We start from the raw sequence: 21,544 nt of genomic DNA, 5'->3' as shown, positions 1-21,544 counted from the left end.
CGCCCCTCAGCCAGTCCAGGAAGAGGCTTCGAATCTCTCTGGTGGTGTGGTACAACTGCCGCTGGTAACTGCTGTCCACTTCCACGGAGCCGATCCGGCTTTGGTCACATGACACCCAATACACGCTTCCACTCTTTTGGTCGACTTTAATAAGACAAACTAAAAAAAAAAAAAATTGCGTAGATTAAGTTGACCAATTCCAAACATTAGATCATTAAATCACTAACCTGACACTTTTGTAGGAATCCACTCGGTCTTGACTTGTGTTAAACTGGTGCGCTGGAGGTGACCAGTTTGGTCGGCCCAGTACAGCCAGTCGCTGTTCCAGTTCACATCAAAAGACAAGATGCCCTTGTCAGTAGCAAAGATTTTCGTTTCCATCGACTGGCTGCCTTTAAACTCCAACAGGTTGATACTTTTGGAGGTGGCGTAGAGGAATCTTGGATCTGAAGCATAAGAAAATAAATTTACCCATCCTTTTGTCTTCGTTAAATGATTGCAGAACTTTTACGTTGTACAGTAAGTTCGGTTGCGAGGGAACCTACAGTCGCATGTTCCGTCAACCATCAGGACTTTGGAGGTGGGACAAGTGCAAGTAAAGCCCACAGGGTTGCTTTTGGTGAGCACACATATCTGGCATGGGGTCTTGGCACATGCAGAAGAACCTAATTGTGGAGGAGACATTTGCACTTTGATAGCACGAAAGCACACGAGGAGGAAGTTCCTCGCTTACCTCTCGGCTGCTGCAGCTCATGAAAGACGGTCAAAAGTGGAAGTGTGGATTTCCACAGAAACTTCTTCCGGTTTGGTTGGCTCTGCGGAACCTGCCAGACTCCTTTGTTGTCCGCCCAGTAGAAGGAACTTTCAAACACGGCCAGGTTGCGAGCCGGTCTCTTGTTGAAGAGTCCGGTGAACGTGTAGCGGCCGGTCCCATCCACTTTCATCGTCTCGATGGACTGATGGAAAGAATACGACTTTATTCTAATTTCTGGATGAGATACAATGGTCTCATTTTTTTTTTTTCAAGTCACCATCTTGGCGTCACTGATCCAGTAGAGCCTCCTGGCGGCCACGTCTGCTGTGAGTCCATGGGCCATTTGTGCCGTCAGTACAATCAGAGAGTTTCTGTCCGACCCATCCATCCATGCCCACTCTATGGTCACCCTCGTGCCAGGGCCCGTGTTGATCCAAAACATCAAGCTGCAAAAACAAAGAATTGTTGAAAAAATAAAATTATGAATTATAAATTATAAAAAAAAAAGTGCTGATCAAGCGAACCTCTCTACTGGTAGAACCACCAATTCTGATGGGCTGATTGATTTGCTCAACAAAATGGTGGAACTTTTCTCATCATCTGCTTGCACGTAGATTGATTCTGTCCTCTGATTGGTCCAGAAAAGGTTTCCATTCAGCCAGTCACAAGCCAGCCCTTTGATTCCAGGCTCACCTGTGTAAGGAATTTGAAGGTTGGGTTAGCATAGAGCTAATGAAATTAGCTAATACAAAAATGGCTACCATCATGCATAATGAGATACGAGTACATGGGAAACAAACCAGCATGGATTGTCCAAGTGCGCTTCCCATCACTCTTATAGATGACTCCCATGTCGTCAGCCCAGTAGTAGTGACCCCGGGCAATGTCATAGGTCAAGGCCACCGGGTCGAACTTTAGAATCTGGAGCACCTCAAACCTTTGCGACTTCACATTTAGCAGCCCGACGGATGTCCTCAGAACTGTCAGCAGTCGGGTAACGTTCCCTGAAGGCACACACGTCAAAAGTTGTGACATTGGCAATAAAAGAAAGAAAATGAGAAGATCAATATTGTTAGTTTGCTTTGAGGCATAATTTAATGGCAGTACCTGTGGCCAGACAGCCAAAGCTCTCATCCTGACTGAAGCCTTCTCGGCAGTGGCAAAAGTAAGATCCAACTGTATTGGTGCAGTGATGGAGGCATGGCGTGAAGGGAAGGGCGCATTCATCCACATCTGCGGGCACATATAGGGCAACTAAGTCAACAAGGCAGTTGCACAACACGGCCAGCAGACGGCGGTGTTGTCACAACAATCACTTTCAAGGGTGGCATGACTCCACTTTTTGTGCAGTCTAACAGTTTATCTTGCATATCTAATACGATATGGCCAATTTTACAATATTTAAATATTTTAGAATTATTTTAAATTACATAACTACCGTAGGACAATAAAATCCCTGAATTTTATTTTTCAACAGCTGATCTCATTGCCTGCAATCAATCAATCCCACAAAAAAAAAAAAATGCAGCTATTGCATTACCTTTGCAGACTGCCCCATTGACGTCAAGTTTATAGCCAGGAGGACATGTGCACAAAGCACCCCATGACTCCTCCACACACACGTGGCTACAACCTCCATTTTTCACAGAGCAGGTCTCACCTGCAAGGGGCATTGCATCAAATGACGTCAAGAATCAATATTGTTGATCAGCACATTTTATTATTTCAGAACTAAACTTACCGCAAGTTACGGGCTCGTCGCTGCCATCCAAGCAGTGAAACTTCCCATCACACATCTGGTCAGCAGACAGACACACATCTGCGCACTGGAGGGCACCCTCACGGCAAACAACTGGTCACCAGAAAATTTGTAACATTTTAAAACATTTTAAATAAAAAAAAAAAAAGGAATTGCATAAAACATGAAAGCTTCCTCACCACAGCCCTCCTCATCAGAGTTGTCCATGCAGTCATTCTTTCCATCACAGCGGAGCTCTATGGGGATGCAAATGCGGTTCCGACAAGTCCAGTCCGAGTCCAAACAACCTAAGGCGACATCGCAGTTTTCCTCATCGGAGCCGGTTGGACACTGCTTCTGTCCATCGCAGCGTGCCGATGCGTCAACACAGCCGACAGAGCCCACGCATGGAAACTGACCGAGTGGACAGTTGGAGGAGCCTGGAGGAACTGAGGGAAAATCCAATTAAAAAAAAAAAAAAAAATGGACAGGGGGAAAAAATATGATGGCGGCATAGGAGTTGTGTTAGGGTGTGATTTTTTTTTCTCACTATCTACAGGTGCAGGAATTCATTTTGGCCCAATCTTAACAATATTAAAAAGTGCCTACCAGTACAGTCCATCTCATCAGAACCATCCAGGCAGTCCCCTTCTCCATCACATCTCCATTTATCAGCAATGCAACTTCCATCGTCACATTCCCATTGGTTTGGACGACACTGGAAATCATGACCTGAAACAAGCGCAGAATTTAGGCTCAATTTCAACTTCAAGTGCAACCAGCTAGCTATCCCTCCCCAGAAAAAAATAAAATAAAATAAAATAAGAACACACCTCTTCTAAATGCAAACGTGAGGAGAAAACGTTCAATTCAAATTAGTTGCCTTTGTGGCTCGTTTAGTGATGAGAACGCACCAGCAAAATCAATGCGCTTGAAATTAAATGCACCAAATTTGAGCAATACAAGAGTGAAAAAAAGTTTGTTACCTGCGGCAGGGTATAAAATCGACAGGAGTAGCAAACAAATGAGTTGGCGTGACTTCATGTCGGACACGCACGACTCATCTGAATAGAAGCCCATCACCTGCAACTCCACCTGAAATAGAGGCTCTAATTGCACATGCGCACTACGGCACACGGAAGTAAGCAACGTCGTGGCCTATTGTATCTAGTTAAAAAATAATAAAACGGACAATCTGTAAAAAAACAAAAGCAATATATAAAGAAGTAACTAAATGTAAAAGAAATTTTAAAAAAATCTGCAAAGGCTATACAACAATCTTTTATTGTCAAGTGATTCAAACAGTGCATTTAAATTTACTTGATGAATGAAATTGGTTTTGAATATCAATTGATTTCAAAAACTGATCAAAACAAGAGTTCGTTTGATGTAAGAACGGTTAAAGCGCAACAGTTGGTGTCTCTCTATCCCTTTCAATTCCAATTATGATTAAGTGCGAGCTCATTACTGCTCATTTATAATAACTCTTTGATGCTGCTGTCAATTGTAATGCAGCTTTGACGCTGGAAAACATTCAATTCCATATACAAATTTTTTGTACGCGCGAAAAAAGAAGAGCGGTAAGGAATAAATGTTTTTCACTATGACCATTGCAGTCATTTTGACCGCTCCAAAACGATTTGTATAAAATTTGGATTTTTATGAAAATTATCTAAAAATAAATTGGTGGAGTAGGTAAAAAACGCACCAGGCAACAAAATGAAAACTATAATTATGTTATTTATTTCATTTAAATAACTCTTCTGCAATTAAAAGTTACGAACTTGAATTGCAAACATTTTCTCTGTGACATTATAAAAACAAACACATTTATCTCACTTTTAAAAACACAAAATAAATTACACATTCGTTTTTAAAAAAATAATGACCAATAATTAAAGTATAACTCAATTTTCCCTGGTTTCCGCTTTTGCCTAGAGCAAATGTTTAAAATGTTTCAACATTAATTATAGTACCCCCCCCCCCCCCAAAAAAAAATATTAGGAGGACCAAATTGAACAAATCTAATCATGTAATGCCTGATGATGATGTAATATTTGCGAGTTGTGTGTGATTAACTCCTGCAGTTGCCTGCTCATTAATCAGAAGGCACCCTAATCTCCTTAACGCAAATTATTGTGAGGGCCTCTTATCAACCAAATCAAATTGTGGCCCCTCACACGGGTTTGTACGTCGGGCACTTCAAAGGAGCCAAGCAGTTTCGATGCATCATGTCACATTCAAAAAAAAGTCCTGTACTATGCAAGTAGTGTGCCATTTTTGTATTGAGTGCTGCAGGAACGACGTGGATCAAAGACACGCGCCTTCAAAAGAACTTCAGCCATTTGGGGTGGCCTTATAAAAACCCGGAGGCAAACATCTCAGATGCATCATTTGGAAACTACCAACACTTGGGTCGTGGAATTATGCCGACACTGGCCGTGTTCATTTTCCTGGTCAGCTTGTGCGTCGCCGCGATGCACCCAGACGCGCAGCTGCGCGCTTTGTCCAGCCGCTCCGAATTTACCTCGCAGCGGCGCAAAGTCGGAGGACTTCCCGTCTTCATGATGCAGCTCTACCGGACCATGTTGACTGAGAACTATGCCGGAGACAAGACCTGGACCGAGGACAACCCTGGACTGCATCATTCGGATTATGTGACTAGCCTTGTTGCAAAAAGTGAGTGTTCTGTTTTTAAACGCTGATCTTTTCATTGAGCCTTGGTCAGTTTTAAAAACTAACGTGTGTGATTTTACTTCCTTTTTAATTTACTTATTCAGCTAAAACAGTTTTGACATCTAAATCCAATCAGTTTGGTAGTCAATGTTTTATTTGGAATCATCATTTCAGCACTTATGCAGAATTATGGTTGGCCACCCAAAATAAAAGAATTTGAGTTTGTGCTATTTCTTGTACTTGCATCTGTTCCAGGCTGTGAGCAGCGAGGCGCTCGGTGGTCCATCACCTTCAACATGTCCTCCATGTCCGCGGGTGACCGCATTCAACAGGCCGAGCTCCGCATCCGCCTGCCGGACTTCAGCGAGTCCCCCAGAGCCTTGGTGGACGTCTACCTCTCGTGCTCTGACGACAGCTGCCCTGGCGGCAGGCTCTTCCTGGGCAGGCTGAAGGCCCATCCCAGCACCATGAGATCTACCTCCTCCTGGAGGGTGCTCTCCATGACCCAAATGCTCCATCACTGGCAAGAGCAGGCCCTGTCAACACATCAGCCGGAGGACGGCGAGCAGAATCTGGAAGCAATCCAGCACCTTACAAAAAACCGGGTCATGATGGTGATCTTCGCCAGGCAGAACCCCGACGCTCAGCGGACGCCCTCGCTCATCCGCACGTCCGTGCACTCTAAGTACGTGAGCCAGGATGGGGAGGTCGGCCCCAGGAAGACACGCCGCAGGACCAAAAGGTTCTCCGGACAGCACAGAAGAAGGATCTTCACAGCGAACAAGGAGGATCTTCTGTGCAGGAAGGTGGACATGTGGGTGGACTTTGAGAAGCTAGGCTGGAGCCAGTGGATGGTTTATCCCAAAGGCTACAACGCTTTCCGCTGCGAGGGCGCCTGTCCCACACCAGTAGACGAGAACTTCAAGCCCACTAACCACGCCTACATGCAGGTACGAGTCTTCGCTTCTTCTGCTCGTGTATGTTTTCTTCCGTGCTGTTCTAAGCAAGTTCTCCTTCTCACCACAGAGCCTGCTCAAGCTGCACCACCCAAACAAGATGCCGTGCTTGTCCTGCGTGCCCACCCACCTGGTGCCACTGTCTATGCTCTACTACGAGAACGGCAAGATGGTCATGAAGCACCATCAGGACATGGTGGTGGAAGAATGCGGTTGCCACTAGGCCAAGCCAAGAACATGTACACAATCACAGACTTTACTACTGTTAATGACTTTGCTGTTGTAGATTTAGGCGTCTCGCATTGTGCCCGTTCCAAATGACACAAATCTGGTCAGCGAGTGAAGCACTGGCAAAACACAATACGATAAAGCTTCATTTCGCCTTTAAAAAACGGAATTGACATGATCGATTGTTTGGGTCACGTTGAGCCATTTGTTTGTTTACATTGTACAGTAAAACATTAAATTATTTCTTATTTTCAACAAAATAAATTAATTCTACATTTAATTTAGAAGTGTCTTGTTACAATACAATAAAGCCACCTTTAATAGCAATCCATCCAGGCCCTGAGATGGCAAAGCAGCCCCAATCCATGATGCACCCCTCCACCACAGTTTATGAAGAAATCCAGGTCATTCCAGAGTTCACATACATTTTATTCCCACTGTAAAATCCTCATCCAGCGAATACAACTGTGTAATACACAATTTTATCATGCAAAAAAAAGTGTAAATTAACTTCAAACAACAAAAACAATATTGTACTTGATTATAAAAGCTGTTTACTCACTTTATTATCTTATACAATATTATGTTTAGTTAAAAGAGATTTTAATCACACCCCAAATGCCAACAACGGAGGCATGCAGAAGTACAATTTCCTCTTGAGGAGCTTAATTTTATATTCCACAGTCCCTACCTTTTAATTCAACTTTAAAAAATCTTTTACACTCGACAAAACAACAACCGTGAAGATGTGAGAAATAGTACCAATCCTCTTCAAATGTCCATGTCAAACTGGGCATCTTCTCCTGTGTGAAGAAAAGAGTGGAGTGGAAAAAAACTGGAGTTGAGTATACAGCCCCATGTGATTAGCTAAAAAGGGATTTTACATGAATCACAATTGGTTTGAGCTTGCGCACACAATTGCCAAGAGCTCCCTCCTCCATCACATCGTAAAGGTCATAACATGCAAACAATGTTTACCTGCACCCTCTGTATGTTGGCTTTGTTCGATTTGACCGCTTTGACTCGCTGCCGGCTGGCAGGTCTCAGTGGAGGACTCCCGTTTGAACGGTCGAGTGACTCCCGGGATATCGGGCAGCTTCGGAGGCGTGTGAGCCAAAGGAGAGGTGCGACACTGAAGCAGGAACTTCCTGTCGTAGATGATTCGAGTTCCTGCACAAGCAAGAGGCAGATTTTTTTAATATCTTATAATTGTGGATTTAATGAAGTCCTCCATTTACCTGATGACGCTCACAATGTAGACTAGTAGCATCAAGTGCTTGAATGACCTATTTTCTACTGCCGTGACACACATCGAGTGAGCCAGCTGTATTTGTGTGTGTGGATTTTATCAATGTGAACATTTACAGAACACAGTATCACTGACGACACCAGCATGTGGATACTCCGCCAACTTTCTCACTGCTGCAGAAGGGGAAACACCGCCTTGTTTTGCTTGTAGCAACAATTGGTGCAGCTTATAGTCTGCCTAAGTGAAACTGCTTTGAGTCTCAATAAAAAGTTATCTTTGTGAATAGTTTGGGATTTTTTTAAATATCACTACACAGTGCAAGAAGTCATAATATTTCCTCCTTCTGATAAAACAAATTTTTCGAAAGGCTACAAATCGGTGAATAACAAAACACTGTTGATCATTAACATAAGGATATGACAAGACTAAGGATGAAGGGTGTCAAACTCGTTTTTTTCACGGGCCGCATTGTAATCATCTTTCGGAGGGCCATTACGACTGTCAACCCAAATAAATGTATGAGCACCTCATATTACATACAGTAAAAGCTACAAAACAAACTGATAAATAACTCGTTTTCAAATCAGACGGGTAAAAACTGGTCAAATGTTATTAAAAGTGAAGACAATTTGCAATTCTAGTAATGACACACGAATTTGATGCACGATTTGTCTTCGCGGGCCACATGAAATGACGTGGCGGGCCGTATCTGGCCCCCGGGCCTCGAGTTTGACATCTGTGCTATAGATGATTCTGCAGGAACACCAAGAGTCATTTAAGTGCTCCGATGCACTTATTATAGCTATTTGCAATAAAGCCCAAGTTATTATGTTGCATGTCAGAGATTTGAGACCCAGTTTGACCTCTGGCCGAGTTACCTCCGGGCGTGGTGCTGAACACGGTCCCCCCGGGGGTCGTGGAGTAATCCTGGGGCATGTGGGCGGCTTCCAGGACGGCGACCCGCCTCACGGCCGGGATATCCCGGCTTCCGCTCGTCTGACCTGCCGCTGACATGCCTAGATGGTGACAGCGTTCTCGGTAAAACTAAAGTTGCTTCAAATGTGATGCCGTGTTGTCTCCATGTGCTACCACTGGATCCAAAACAACCCAGAAAGCCCTACTACGCGAGCACGTGAAGCGGCGGCTTGTGATTGGCTGAAAGTAGGGGGCGTCACAGATGCCGGAAGTTGTAGTTTTTTTTAAGCTACGGAAGTCGAGTGACGACAAACAACAAAATAAATACATCCTCGCGCGGTACAATCAGCACGTTATCACAATACTTATCACATTTCGGAGTGTTTTTCACATATTTTAATATAACTGCATACCTACCCAGATTAGTTGAAGACTCACTTGAATTGAACTACAGAGAAAAAATAAAATGTTCTATATAAATTTTATATAAAAAAAAAAGTGCATTGAGAATGATTTAAGAATAATACATCTCATATGTCACATCTTTGTTTATTAAGTCTTGTAAATGGTTTGAGCTGGTGTACAGGGTAAGATGATCTATACATATTTTTACGTCAGAATAGTTCTGATTAAAAGTCTTGTATACATTTTGTTGTTTTTCTTCTTCTTCTGGACCGATAGAAAACAAAAAAAAAAGTGTTCAAAGCTACATAGCCTCTACATTCCCCATGGTGGGCTTGGGCTAACTAGATAATGCTGAAAGAACATCCATAACAACTCTATGAGGGTGCATAGCATTCTAATGAAATATATTTTGTCATATATATTTTTTTATACACATATTTTCATAAAAACATCTTTTTTTTTTGTGCATGGGTGCAGTTGCATTCCTTAGGATAGAGTAATATGATATTGCGTTTACATTGTCATGTATTCATTCTAAAGGAGTATAGGTGAGATCTATTCTTCTTCTCCACGCTTTAAATGTTACAATACTCTTTAAATTACATCATTGGGCGTTACGCTATCTTTTCAAGTGACATGCTTGTTCTTTCACACGCAAAACATCATATTTCACCTATACCCCTGACCCCCAAAAAGCTAAACAGACAAAATAGTCTCTCACCCAAAAACAATTCGCACTCAATCAGTAGGGCCCTGCACAAGAAATAAAAACACTTTCTAATTTCAGAAATGAAAACCTGAGTGGCATGTTACCAGTGAAAACGTGATATTTGGCAAATATAGTGCATGCACTGGCCATGTAAAAAGAAAAGAAAAGTGAAATGTGTGCTCATTCATTCAGTCAGTCAGGCTACAGTAGCACTTACAGTACTTATGGGATACATATTTTGTGTAGTGATGGTCAGTGCGCGTGTGCTACCATGATATGACAACATCAGGTTTCTGCGTTAATAAAAAAATAATAATTCAGAGGAAAATTAGTTTACCAAGATTTGTTTAGGGAAGGGGTGGAGAACTCATCAGCCACAAGCGAGCCACAAGAGAATTTGATTCAGCCCATTAGTCAATCCTAAAAACAAATTAAAGCTGCTTTCCGCCATAATTATCAAACATTGGCTCATATTGGATGGCACAGGCCAAAAAAAAAATGAAAGAAAATCTGTTTGGGATACCTGCTTCCAACTCTTTTTATGATACATACGTCCGTTAAATTTTAATCCCAATACTCCATAATATTACATCAGGTTCCCCACCCCTGCTCTAAATTCACATACTTAAACTCAGAGAAAACTTAACAAATGATATTTAATCATTGTATTGGCTACTGCAACATAACACTGCTTGATATGCTAAATGCTGTCAAATACAGATGCAAATCTCTCAGGCGTCTGCAATCCCACACTGATATCCCCCTGAACTAATTCCGTGTCAGCGTTTTCTCGCTGACTCACTCACGTCAAGGTCGAGGCAGCCCGCGTTTTTTTTTTTTGTGTGTTATCAAAGAGGCGATGACAAAAAAAACATATGCAGAACTTCCTATAGCGGCGCTCATCACGCTTGTTTTGGATTTTATTGCTGCGGCGAGTTCACACGATCCGACACCCTGACCTGTCCGTAATCATTTCGATTGCGTGTGCTTTACTTTGTGACGACAACATCACGAGTCTGGGGACGGGGAGCATGATGACAATCACAGTGCTGCCTGCACAATCACACGTCATCATAGCACAATACTGTACTGTCCTCCATTTTTTTTTTTTTTTGGGACACATCCTGCAGCCAAGGTGATGGGGAAAGAGGTGCGGAAGCGTATTCTGCATATCAAGTGCGGCTACTGTTTTGGGAGAGATGATGTCAGCTACACAGATGACTCTGCGTTATGGAAAGTAATCAACCCCCTTCAAAATAAAAATATATCAGCTCGTAACACGAGGAATTTTTTTTTCGTGGGGGCAAAAATAACAACAACAACAATTTAGCACACACAAGGACAGGACACTCAAAAGCAAGCTCTCTTTCCAAGTGCTGACATCACAGGGCCTTTGAGCCAATCAGGGGTTAGGGCTCAGCGAGAAAGGCATGCGGCAGAGAAGACACCCCACACATACGTACGGCGACACACGTCCACATAGCAGAGTGCATATTTACCACAAGCGCACAGAACAAAAAAAAAAAGGTCCATGGAAAGAAGCAGTGGCGGAGGCCGTCGTTGTGGGGGGGGGGGGGGTACTCCTGTTTTGGGGCTGCGGATTTGCAATTGAGTCATTAAAAGGTCACATGACCCAAATGTGGGCCTTCCCTCTTCAGCTTGTGGATAATGAGAGTTCAAAAGGTCAAAGTCATGCACCAGCGGTCATCATGCAGTTACAGTTCACAGGAAGCACTTTTTGTCGTCTTAGTTCAGTGACATTTGCTGTTTTTTGTTTTTTTTTTCTTTGGGCGGGGGGGTTGTTTTGTAGAAAAAAAAAAACGCTCATGCTTTAGTTGAAGTGATACTTTACAAATGTTATAAAACTACAAGTTGATCTCTTCAACACATTTTGTTTTTCCTCTGGAAGTGTTTCACATGTGGAGGGCTTAGGTAACTCCTTGTTTTGGTAGTCTGTGTGTCGTCGCTCACTTTCCTTTGCGCTCCGAATGTGGTTTTGTGGAGGAAGCTTTGGCAGTGGCTCTCTTGTCCTAAAAGACACAAAATCAAGTTTGTTTCTACCAAAATATAGCACTACTTTAGAGGACTTCATCAAATTGAGGGTGTGTATTAAAATGAACATGGGATCTGCTCTGGTATTTATTTATTTTTTCTCTCCAAGCACTGGGATACGCAAGTGCTTGTGGGAATCGCGTACCTCATGGACCAGGTTGTGTGTGTTGTGTTTCAGTATTTAACCCTCCGAAGACTGGTGCGCTGCACCGACTGTGCGGCCCTTCTCACATCCGCCCCCACCTGGAGCAAGGAGGGAGGGAGGAAGGACGGAAACAACACTCCTGGTAAGTGCTGGAGAGTCTACGTGGAACCTGAGCAGGAAACTAAGTTGCCGTGTGCAGTAGCAGTCCCACAATGCTGGTTGTGGATGATTTGAAATCATGTTTTTTTTTTTTTTGGGGGGGTGCCATGTGCCACATCCATCCATACGTATATTTGTTAACCACTCACCTTCCGATGAAGCACCCTCCCATGCTCGTCAGCAGCATAGTCCTCTTTGTCCTCTCTCTGCACAAGAAGAATCATTCAAGCATGAATGGATCATTTTCTTTTTAGGGAGAAATAAATTCGTTACTACAAATGCTAAACCAAGGAAGAAAATGGCAGATTTTGAACCATGTGTTGCTCCGCACAACACATCATCCTGATCATCAAAAAGTACCTTTTGATGTTAAATGAAACTAAAGCTAATGATGATCACATACTGTTGGACACAACAGTATCTAACTCCATGACTGGCTTCCTATTGGCTCATTCCCCCAAAACAAAAAAAATGGATAAGATGTTCTCTCTCTAAATAAGTCATCGGCCTCAACCTGACCTTGCCCCGCCTCCATTCCTGTTCCCATGCACGTTTCCCCGCCTCCTGGTGAGAGAAGCCCAGCCCCTTTCCCTGCAGGAGGCACCCACGCAGCACATGTGAGTAAGCTGTGTCACACACCGGAGTCAGCAGAGCTTCCTGGCCCGGAGTGTTGTTGTCCCGGCCCGACGATACCGAGCCCACCCAGCCCTGCAGGGAATCCTTGTCGGGTAAGTAGGGTTGAAAAGCTCCGCCCCCGACCAACCTAACATAGAAGTCAAAGAAAGTGAGTAGTGGTTGGAGAGATATTCGGAATAAGTCTTTGAGCCCCATTCACACTGCCCAAATTATGTTCCTGTTCCTGCGTGGAAGCTACTCCAAAATCGCCAAAGTATGCAATCCTAACTGGAGCACTTGACTCCAATTCTGGACGCCCTTCCCTGGCTCTCTGTACATTTTAGAATTTATGGTAAGAACTGAATCATTGTTTGCCAAGTCAGCTGTATAAAATCACACTAACACACAGTCCTGCCCTGCTCCTGCAGTTTCTGTGCAGACTGTCCTGGTACGGACCCTGATGCAGCAATTTTCTCCGGGCAGTGTGAAAGAGGTCAACCTCGTGACCTACCGGTTGTCTCCATTGTGCTCGCCCGCTCGACTCAACGGGGACATCTCGGGATGGCCGTACATCTGCAGGCCTGAAAGAACACAAATGCCTTCCGCTGAACTAAGCCCCGCCCCGCCTCTTTTGGCTCCTCCTCCCGCCACGGGAGCCTCCCCTCTCCTCCCGTCCGACCTCTGACCACCCAGCTGGCCATTCAAGTTGACCTTGGGAACGGCGCCACTGGCTCTGACCCGGTCCCTTTCCGCCAGCGCGCTCATGGGCTCCAGTGGCGCCTCCTCCTCCTCCTCAACCTCCCCTTCCTCCTCTTCCTCCTCCTCTTCCTCCTCCAGCTCCATAAGGGAGCCGCTCGCCCCGCTCGCTCCGCTGCTGGGCCGGCCCAAACTGCAGGGAAGGGAAAGCGTGGCGCCTTCCGAGTCGTCCGCTCGACTGCTGCCGTCCAATGACGAGTCCTCCACCGTAACCAACGAGGGGCTGACCCCCGCCGGCCACACCTGGACGTCCGACATCTCCATCAAGGTGTCTTCTTCTGTGGCGGCGATGGGGGCGCACTGCAGACTGGACACATCCTGCCAGTAGGGCTCTGCATCGAGAGGAGAAGGCAAACTGTATTGCATGGAGGCCGGAGACAGCAGCTCCTCCTGAACCAGCCCATAACCTGGAGGGGCGACAAGGACGAGACAAGAGAAAGACTAACACCATGCAGGCACAGCCAGGCAGCTTGGCGAGATGGCGGTGAGGGAGCAGGAGTGGTTCTTGTCAAGGATCTCAGAAGGTCTTTGCTTCCACCAATCGGCACAGCTCAGTTCAAATTTTCAAGACGACCAACTATAGTTGTATGCTAACACAAATTGAATGGACGGAACATAAAGCCTAAGTTTAGTGGACAACAAAATTCCCATAAACATAAAAATTTGGGGGATCATCTTGATCAGGGTTTACTGATCCAAACTGTGCCATACTGAGCTGAACCGTACCACTTGGTGGAAATGAGTGCAGGACTCAACCCTGTCCCAATAATGCTGCAAGAAACCCAGCGTCAACCCTAATCAGGTCATCATTCAGAATTTATGCAGCCAGATTAAAAAAAAAAAAAGAAACATGATCTGACTCCTGTATTCTTAACTCATTCAGTGCCAATGACGGTTATAGACGTCAAAGATATTAACTGGGTTGGCAGTGAATGAGGTAAGACCTTTCAAGCAATTTGTGGCTGGAAGAAGTTATAGTCGGTTACAGTCATTGGGACACAGTGAGTGAGTTTGAGGAGAAAGGTTTGCTGAGTCATCAGTCTGTGGCACAACACGAGGCTATGACTGTGAACTTATAGCAGACCAAAAGAAAGCATCACAGAGAGTTCGTTTTGGGGTTGGCACGATATTTGTTCATCTTCAACCATTTTAAATCTTCTGCTGTACAATCATCTCAGCAACACATGATCAATTTCAGATGCATTCAAGTCATAGCTGGAAAAAAAGTATTTTGGGGGGGGGGGGGAGTGGATCAAAATGGCTTCCTGGAATTGTCATTTATTGATTTAAGATTTTGGATGCAGGCAGCATTGTTCGTATCGTTCCAACCCTTATGGCAGGTCCCATATTTCTGCTATCCCTGCATTCTCAAGAATTAGCCGTGCATACCAAATCTCCGCAAACATGCCATCACGCACACTTGACCATTCACACATGAGCTAATATAGCTTAAGCTATTAGAACACAGCCAAGGTCTTTTTGGAATGACATTTGGCTCTGGGAGATAAAAAATATGTCAAATTGGGATCCATACAAAGGTCTTCCACCAATGGGGTCGGAATTCTGGGTCAATCCCATTAAGCTCCGAATGAGCCATTTAGGCTATTAAATGACGGATAGATCTTCTTGGCACGATTGTCGCAAAATACTTTGTTTAACCGTGACAAAGGGGTCATTGGTCTTAAATAGCCTGCGATGTCGTCGGGTCTCACAAGCTTTGGGATGTGCCGAAGCAGAATATTGCTGGAACCCGGTGATAAAATGATGGTATAAGTGCCGCGTTTATTGGAGGAAAATAGGGTCGTTCTGGTGCCTTTGAGAAAGAGTACAGTAATGGTGCACTGTGGCAGGTCAAGATGGCCGCTGCACATCGAGCGAGGCGACTGGACTGGCCATTGGCCCTTGCGCACGTTTCAACTGGCTGCAAAACGGAAATTGAAAAAATAAAGGCGGAATATTAAAGAGATTGATCGCCTTTGTTATTTCGGTGACGGAGGCTCTCCACGCTTGGCTTTTTAGCCACAGTAAAGCATTATTACAATCCATTTGATTGAAAAAAATGGCTTTCTATTTGCAAAGTGTGATGTCATCACACACTTGAATGAACCCCGACAATATACATAACCTGTACAAAATGATTGAGACGCCTGGCAACTCAAAAGTAGGTCGTTTGGCTGCATGTTGGTCCACCGATGAGTTTACGAGAAAACTCTGCATCGTATTTCGTTCCGTGTATCATTCCGATTTGTATCGTTTATAAACATATAATTTATTCTCGCCAATTGATACTAATCGAGTATTGCTAAATTGCTACTAGAAGGTTAGCTTAAGAAACTTTACAGCCATGTCTTTTTTACAATTTAAAATCTTTCAAAAGTGTCTCAGTATGTGTCTGTGCCAAAATATTTACTTAGCTGTGATATGAGTGTGTGTGAAAATTCCATTTGTGAATGTATGTGTGTGTTTCTGGGATGCCAGGAGGATGACAAATGACTTCAGAATGAGGTGAGCATGGTGGAATGGATCAGAATTAGAATCATGAATATGTTTTATGCGTTTCCCTTTGCTCCTACTTTTTAGACACAAACACACACAGACGTCAAATGAACTAAGACATAAATTTGTCACCACAGAACAACAATAAAAAATAAGAAAAACAAATTTCACAACACACGATTCAATAACCACAGTCACACAAATATTATTGGAAGGGGGACGAACACTAACGACTGAGACTTTTTCACAGACTTCCAAACAACGATCACTTCGAGCAGATGACGCTCAGGCAATGATGACCGTTTTCCATCAAACTTGGGCAAAAAAAATTAGAAAATCTCAAATAAACTGCTGTTTATGATATTTTGCCTTTGAATAAAAAAAGATGATGTCACGGTCACCTTGCTTGATAAGCATTATGTGCTGCCCGGTGTGACAGCGTAGCCTCCAAAACACACCATTTAATTCCCAGAAAAAATAAATAAAAGGCACATTTATTTGCTTGGCGACTAAACACATTGACTCGTCCGAATTATTGCACACAGTGAAGGGGACCTCATAAAGCATGCCATGCAAATTTGACATTTCAAACAGCGCTCACACACACGACTGTTGCTAATTTATTTTCCCAAAAAAACAAACATGGATCCTTGCGATTCATGCAGCATGCCCATGCACAAAATGTACAAGACACACAGAGAGGCGGAGGAGAGGCTCCCCCGCTCACCCCAATCAGGGAGGAGCGCGGGAAAATTTAATGACAAGAGTGGTGGAGGAGGAGGAAGAGGAGGCCCAGAGGTTCAACATGAGGCCACATGGGGTCAGAGGTCGGACAGGAAGAGCTGTGAGGAAGAAGAGCAGGTGACGGGAGCAAGAAGAGGCAGCAGATATGACATGGAGAGAAAAGGGAAGAATAGAAACAAGGTATGAAGGCCCAGAGCACACCGTCTTGGGTGTACCCGTGCCACTTTGGACTAGTGGATTCATCCCAGACCCACACGCACACATAAACAAGAAAAACATTCTCAGACATTCGTCGTTAAGTGTAAAAATGGCGTCCGTAAAAGGGAGATTGATTACCTTTGTTTCTCATGTATGGGGTGTGAAAAAGAATGACTTGTGCTTCAGTGAGGCGGAAGGGTTAACGTGCATGCTGCTACAGAGAACGACACCATTCGTCAACATGTCTCCGAGAGTTCGTTAGCAGACCACCATGCAGCCCCGAGCGAGCGAGTGCCACCCTTCCACTTACCCCTCCTGAAAAACGGGGGTCTAATAACTCGTGGCTTGTGCACCAGGCGCGAGGGCCTTGTGTCCGTCACCTCTTGTGAAGCAACAGAGATAAGGTGAAAAAATAAAAATGGCTGTTACCCAGACTCACGGGGGAGGGTTGCAGTCAGCCATGTGTGGCGGGGGGGGGAAATAAAATAAAATAATATCAAATAAATCAAAATAATATCAAATAAAAGAATCCAAATAAACAAATCAAATAAATCAAAATAAACAAATGAAATAAATCAAAATAAATAAATCACAATAAACAAATCAAATAAATCAACATAAAATGAAAGAAATCGAAATAAAATTAAATGAGATAAAAACAGCTCACCATTACAGCCTCAAGACTTTAGAGGACCCAGTCGATTTCACTTTCAATATATTATATTAAACATGCATCCAGGAAACTCTACTCTGTTCCTTTCTCTTCGTTAATTAATTTTTCATGTCATCTTTGTGTGTGTCGTACCATTGAGAACGCTGGGTGAAAGCAAGGTGGAGTCACGATCGCCCAGTCGGCAAGCGCCTTCCTCCAAAGAGCCAGGTAGTAGTTGTGAGGGCTGACCCTCCAGGGAGCTCACGATGTCTGCACGGTCGATGTTCTTCAAAGCAATGTACAGGCTCTCCACTGAGGGGAACATCACGCAATCGACAAAACGAGTTTATAAATGAAACTCAAAATGTCATATGTGAGGACCGAAGCGGACATACTTTTTGCCCTCTTGCCTTCTCTAGCAGCCCAGAGGTTGAGCAAGGCGGAGCTCTGGTCCAGCAAAGAGTTGGGATTCTCCACGCGGATCCTATTGATGTCATCGACGCCAAACTGAAGCTCTCGTGCCAACTCTGAGCCGAGGATAGTCGTGTCAGTAAAAAGCGCAAAAACCCGGCGCTCACTTTTTTGTCTTTTTGAGTGACTGACCTGCCCAACTTAAACCAAGTTGCTCTGATATGAGATTGATCTTCACCTCAGTCCTCTCCATTGCATTTACTGCGGCTGAAGACATGAAAATGTAATCAGTTTCAAAATTTATCATGACTATGCAGAGCCCATGCCATATTTAAAAATAAAAATCTCCCAAATCTTCTCAATTATGACCAACAGTGCCTTGATGCACGTTTCCATAAAATTGGTTTTGATACTTACCTGAACACAACCACTGCTCTGTTAGGAAAGAAATAAGCAATAACGTGGACGACATCAGATGGGCCGGAGAGAATAAAATTTGGAGGCGCATTCAGGTGCCAGTCCCAATAATCAAAATAGCATTCTGTAACCGAAAGTGCATTGTAGCTGCGCTGTGTCCAAGATAGACAGAAAAGGCCTTGCTCCAAAAAAAAACCAAAAAACAAATAAATACTGGAGCTCATAATAAGGGCTCCTCTGTCTTGCTCCACTGCGAGGTCCTGCTCATTCTCAGAGCTAAGCTAAAGAGCTGCTAACAGTATCTGCCGCCATGCTAGTGGAAATCGCAGTGGAGACACCAGCGCCATGCAAACCAATATTACAAGAGTGGGTCATTGGTTCCAGGGCACCAGGAAAGGCAAACAAACCAGGTGCTGTGGAACCTTAGCGGTTCTGATGTGGGAGGGGGAGAGGGCTGTTGTGCATCTTTTGGCACATATCCAATTCAATGTATTCAAATCGAAAGAATTTTCGGGAATACAGAAGAGCAGTGCGTTGCAAGGCTCGGTCGTTGTACCATGCGTGCACGTTTGAGGGCAGAGTGGAGGTGGGGGGGGGGGGTAAAGAGCTTTGAGTAAAGGACAGCAAAGGACTCAGTGCCCATCTATGGATATTTCAGGAAAGGGCCGTTGGTAAGACAGAGCACTCACCCAAACCGGGCTCGTTCAGAGCACCGTAGCGTTCCCTCAGGGCGAGAGGTGTTAAAGTCCGCCTGCGTTCTTCACTTCCAGCCACCTACAAAATAAAGAAATAAATAGATATATAAATAAATACATAGATAAATGCATAAATAAATATATTGATATAAAAATAAATTAAATACATTGAATAAATAACTAAATACATAAATCAAATGCAGTGGACAAACAAATAAATAAATAAATAAATAAAATACACTAAATAAATAAATAAATAAATGTCTTACCTTGATACAGGGCGGCATTGCTATGTTGAGGTTGCATAAGACATGCTGCGCATCCTCATACTTGGTGCACTTTCTCAGGAAGGACAAAAACCCCGTGGCGTCCTTGTTGCTGTCTCGGACCTAACAGAAGGAAAAGGAAGAGGATAGAAAGGTGGGGAGGGAGGGGCAGAATTAAAAAGAAGAGGGAAGTGAGAGAGAATATAAGAAAAGAGAGGTGGAAGGGGAGAAGAGGAAAAATCAAATGAAAGCCAGCATCGGACGCCACCACGACGTCGCAGGCACGTGGCGCAGTCGTAACACGGGGGGCCAGAAGCAGGGAATGGAAGCAATCCACAGGCAGGTGAGAGGGTGACATTTACCTGCACACTTTACCTGGACGTCTGTCAGACCAGACAGTTAGAAAGTGACGGCCAGAGAGAGAAAGAGAGACAGTGAGACAGACACAAAACAGACAGGCAAGGCCGCAAGATTGCAAGGCTGGCGAGGGAACCTTGAGGGAGTCACGTCACGGGACATGCGGATCATCTCACAAGAGAGTGGCTACGAAAAAAAAGTGGACGCGCAACATCACCGTGACACAAAGACAAAATCATGAAATAAACAAATTGGAAAGAAGAACATGAATATGACCACAGTATAATGAACAACAGATGAAAAAGGTCACAAAACACAGAAAATGAGTCATACACAGTGGCGTGATGGTAAATTGTAATGAATATTTGAAAGAAGTTCATGATGAAATAAAATAATGATAATGACGAACTGGAATTCTGACTTAACTTTCAAACACTGTAAAAGATTATTACAAACTTGCTCAAATTTAATTTTTCTAAGCATAACTTACTTTTAGGCTAAAAAATACAAATGGTGTTTATTTTTACATTTAATCCATATTTAATGTAAATACAGAGACACGCAACTCCTCATCATTATCAAACATGTCTGCTTAAAAAGTAGATTTTTTTTATGCACACACTAAGCAAATTCTTTTTGTTTTTATTCACACACTCTGCTAGTTTTCTGAAAGCCGCATTAAACTGTCTTCCTTTTAAACACATTCTGCCAAAGATGTGACAGCAAACAGACATAAAAACACCAGAGGGGGCTTTCGGGAGGGTCGGCAGGTGCTCAGCAGGAGAATCGAATCGGTGAACACAGGTGACTCCACAAAACACACCACAACACCAACACAACACCAATATAATAATAAAAATATAAGTTAGTGGCGGACCTTGACAGAAACAGGCAGCCGGTTATCTCTGAAGGCCTGGAAGCTGAAGGTGCGAGGCTGCTGTGTGGCCTTCCTGATAGGCACCAGGTTGCCGGAACATTCCAGATGCAGCGGCATGCCCTCCATCAGCTGGAAAAAAAAATGAAAAATGAGATGTCATCCAAAAACCAACCAAGTGATTCAACGTGGGGGGAAAAAAAACACCCTGAGGTTCGGCTGCGGTACTAAAGAATAATTTTTTCGACTGACCTCAATGTCTCGACTCCGTGCCACTTCGGTGAAGTTTTCATGCAACTCCAGCGTCTTGTCCATCTTGTCATCGGTCATGCAGTAACAACGCAGGCGTCCTTCCCGCGCCTCGTTCATCTTTGCAAAGATAACAAACTTTGCCATATAAGGCACGGACATCAGTTCCCGATACAAAAGGTTAGCGAAGGTCACGGCCTCTGCGGTGCGGGGACAATCTGCTAGCCAAAATCTGCCAGAAAGACAAAAACAGGGAATGTGAAGAGTCCACTCTGGATTTGCAATTTTCAGAACGCTCACCTTGCAGAGACATTGGTTGTAAAGTTGGCACAGCTGTTAGCGTACATCAGCTTGGTTGTCCCGGTGATGTCCTCCCACTGAGCAGGTGCCGTCCCACCTGAGACATCACAAGCACATGGTAAGAATGGGCTGAGTTTTTCCAATGTCACCCTGACTATAAAAAAAAAAAAAAGTTGCGTAATTACCAATGACACTGCAGAGGAGGCGCAAGCTGGTGGTGTCGCCCTCGCCGGCATCACGAGGACTCTCTCGCCAGGATGGAGGAAGAGGAATACGCAGCCCGATCGGACGGTGGAACTTGCGCCTGCGTGGTTCGATGGTGACCACGGGGCTGAAGGTCGCCTGGTTGCCGAGATGCCGAGTCAGCAATTCGTCAGGGATGGGTTGGGCCTGAGAGGATGAGAGGACAAGCTGATAAAAAGGCCGAAGACTGTTGAAGGGAAGAGGTGGACGTCCATTGGGGAGAAATAAAAAATAAATAAATAAACACAAAAAAATAGAAATCCAACTCACGCATGCAAGCAACTT

At 44.1% G+C, this 21,544-nt stretch overlaps 3 protein-coding genes and 1 long non-coding RNA gene across 14 annotated transcripts in view; 2 read left to right on the top strand and 2 right to left on the bottom strand.

Moving 5' to 3' along the window:
* Window positions 1–4,918: 4,918 nt before the first annotated feature.
* LOC119131671 (nodal homolog 2-A-like) lies at window positions 4,919–6,347 on the top strand. The gene is made up of 3 exons (XM_037266303.1): window positions 4,919–5,171; window positions 5,424–6,118; window positions 6,195–6,347. The coding sequence occupies exons 1-3, from the start codon at window positions 4,919–4,921 to the stop codon at window positions 6,345–6,347; spliced, it is 1,101 nt and encodes a 366-aa protein (XP_037122198.1).
* Window positions 6,348–6,760: 413 nt separating this feature from the next.
* On the bottom strand, window positions 6,761–8,733 carry LOC119131535 (eukaryotic translation initiation factor 4E-binding protein 1-like). Its single transcript, XM_037266065.1, has 3 exons — window positions 8,480–8,733; window positions 7,331–7,522; window positions 6,761–7,155 (listed from the first exon to the last, which is right to left on the bottom strand). Exons 1-3 carry the CDS (start codon window positions 8,613–8,615, stop codon window positions 7,124–7,126), a joined length of 360 nt encoding a protein of 119 aa, XP_037121960.1. The 5' UTR covers window positions 8,616–8,733; the 3' UTR covers window positions 6,761–7,123.
* Window positions 8,734–9,046: 313 nt separating this feature from the next.
* Window positions 9,047–21,544, bottom strand: part of LOC119131255 (ankyrin-1-like) — a 28,761-nt gene continuing 16,263 nt past the window's right edge. For 2 of the 11 annotated variants that reach the window (XM_037265537.1, XM_037265539.1), the window contains 15 exons: window positions 21,202–21,406; window positions 21,017–21,113; window positions 20,720–20,948; window positions 20,471–20,599; window positions 19,240–19,359; window positions 18,965–19,049; window positions 18,051–18,125; window positions 17,843–17,974; window positions 17,601–17,759; window positions 17,106–17,177; window positions 13,113–13,764; window positions 12,626–12,749; window positions 12,136–12,192; window positions 11,828–11,925; window positions 9,047–11,660 (listed from right to left, as the gene is read on the bottom strand). In XM_037265537.1, coding sequence (XP_037121432.1) covers window positions 11,857–11,925; window positions 12,136–12,192; window positions 12,626–12,749; window positions 13,113–13,764; window positions 17,106–17,177; window positions 17,601–17,759; window positions 17,843–17,974; window positions 18,051–18,125; window positions 18,965–19,049; window positions 19,240–19,359; window positions 20,471–20,599; window positions 20,720–20,948; window positions 21,017–21,113; window positions 21,202–21,406 — 2,205 coding nt within the window. In that variant the 3' untranslated portion in view covers window positions 9,047–11,660; window positions 11,828–11,856. Of the gene's footprint in view, window positions 11,661–11,827; window positions 11,926–12,135; window positions 12,193–12,625; window positions 12,750–13,112; window positions 13,765–17,105; window positions 17,178–17,600; window positions 17,760–17,842; window positions 17,975–18,050; window positions 18,126–18,964; window positions 19,050–19,239; window positions 19,360–20,470; window positions 20,600–20,719; window positions 20,949–21,016; window positions 21,114–21,201; window positions 21,407–21,544 lie in introns of those variants that run through there. The other 9 variants (XM_037265543.1, XM_037265541.1, XM_037265538.1 and 6 more) reach the window with 9 other exon arrangements.
* On the top strand, window positions 12,684–13,122 carry LOC119131257. The gene is made up of 3 exons (XR_005099618.1): window positions 12,684–12,770; window positions 12,857–12,953; window positions 13,030–13,122. It is a non-coding gene; the product is annotated as an uncharacterized LOC119131257 (long non-coding RNA).

This window comes from Syngnathus acus, chromosome 12 (assembly GCF_901709675.1).
Source record: "Syngnathus acus chromosome 12, fSynAcu1.2, whole genome shotgun sequence".
Lineage (NCBI taxonomy): Eukaryota > Metazoa > Chordata > Actinopteri > Syngnathiformes > Syngnathidae > Syngnathus > Syngnathus acus.
The sequence above is the reverse complement of the archived record's forward strand: the minus strand, read 5'-3'. Positions and strand labels throughout refer to the sequence as shown.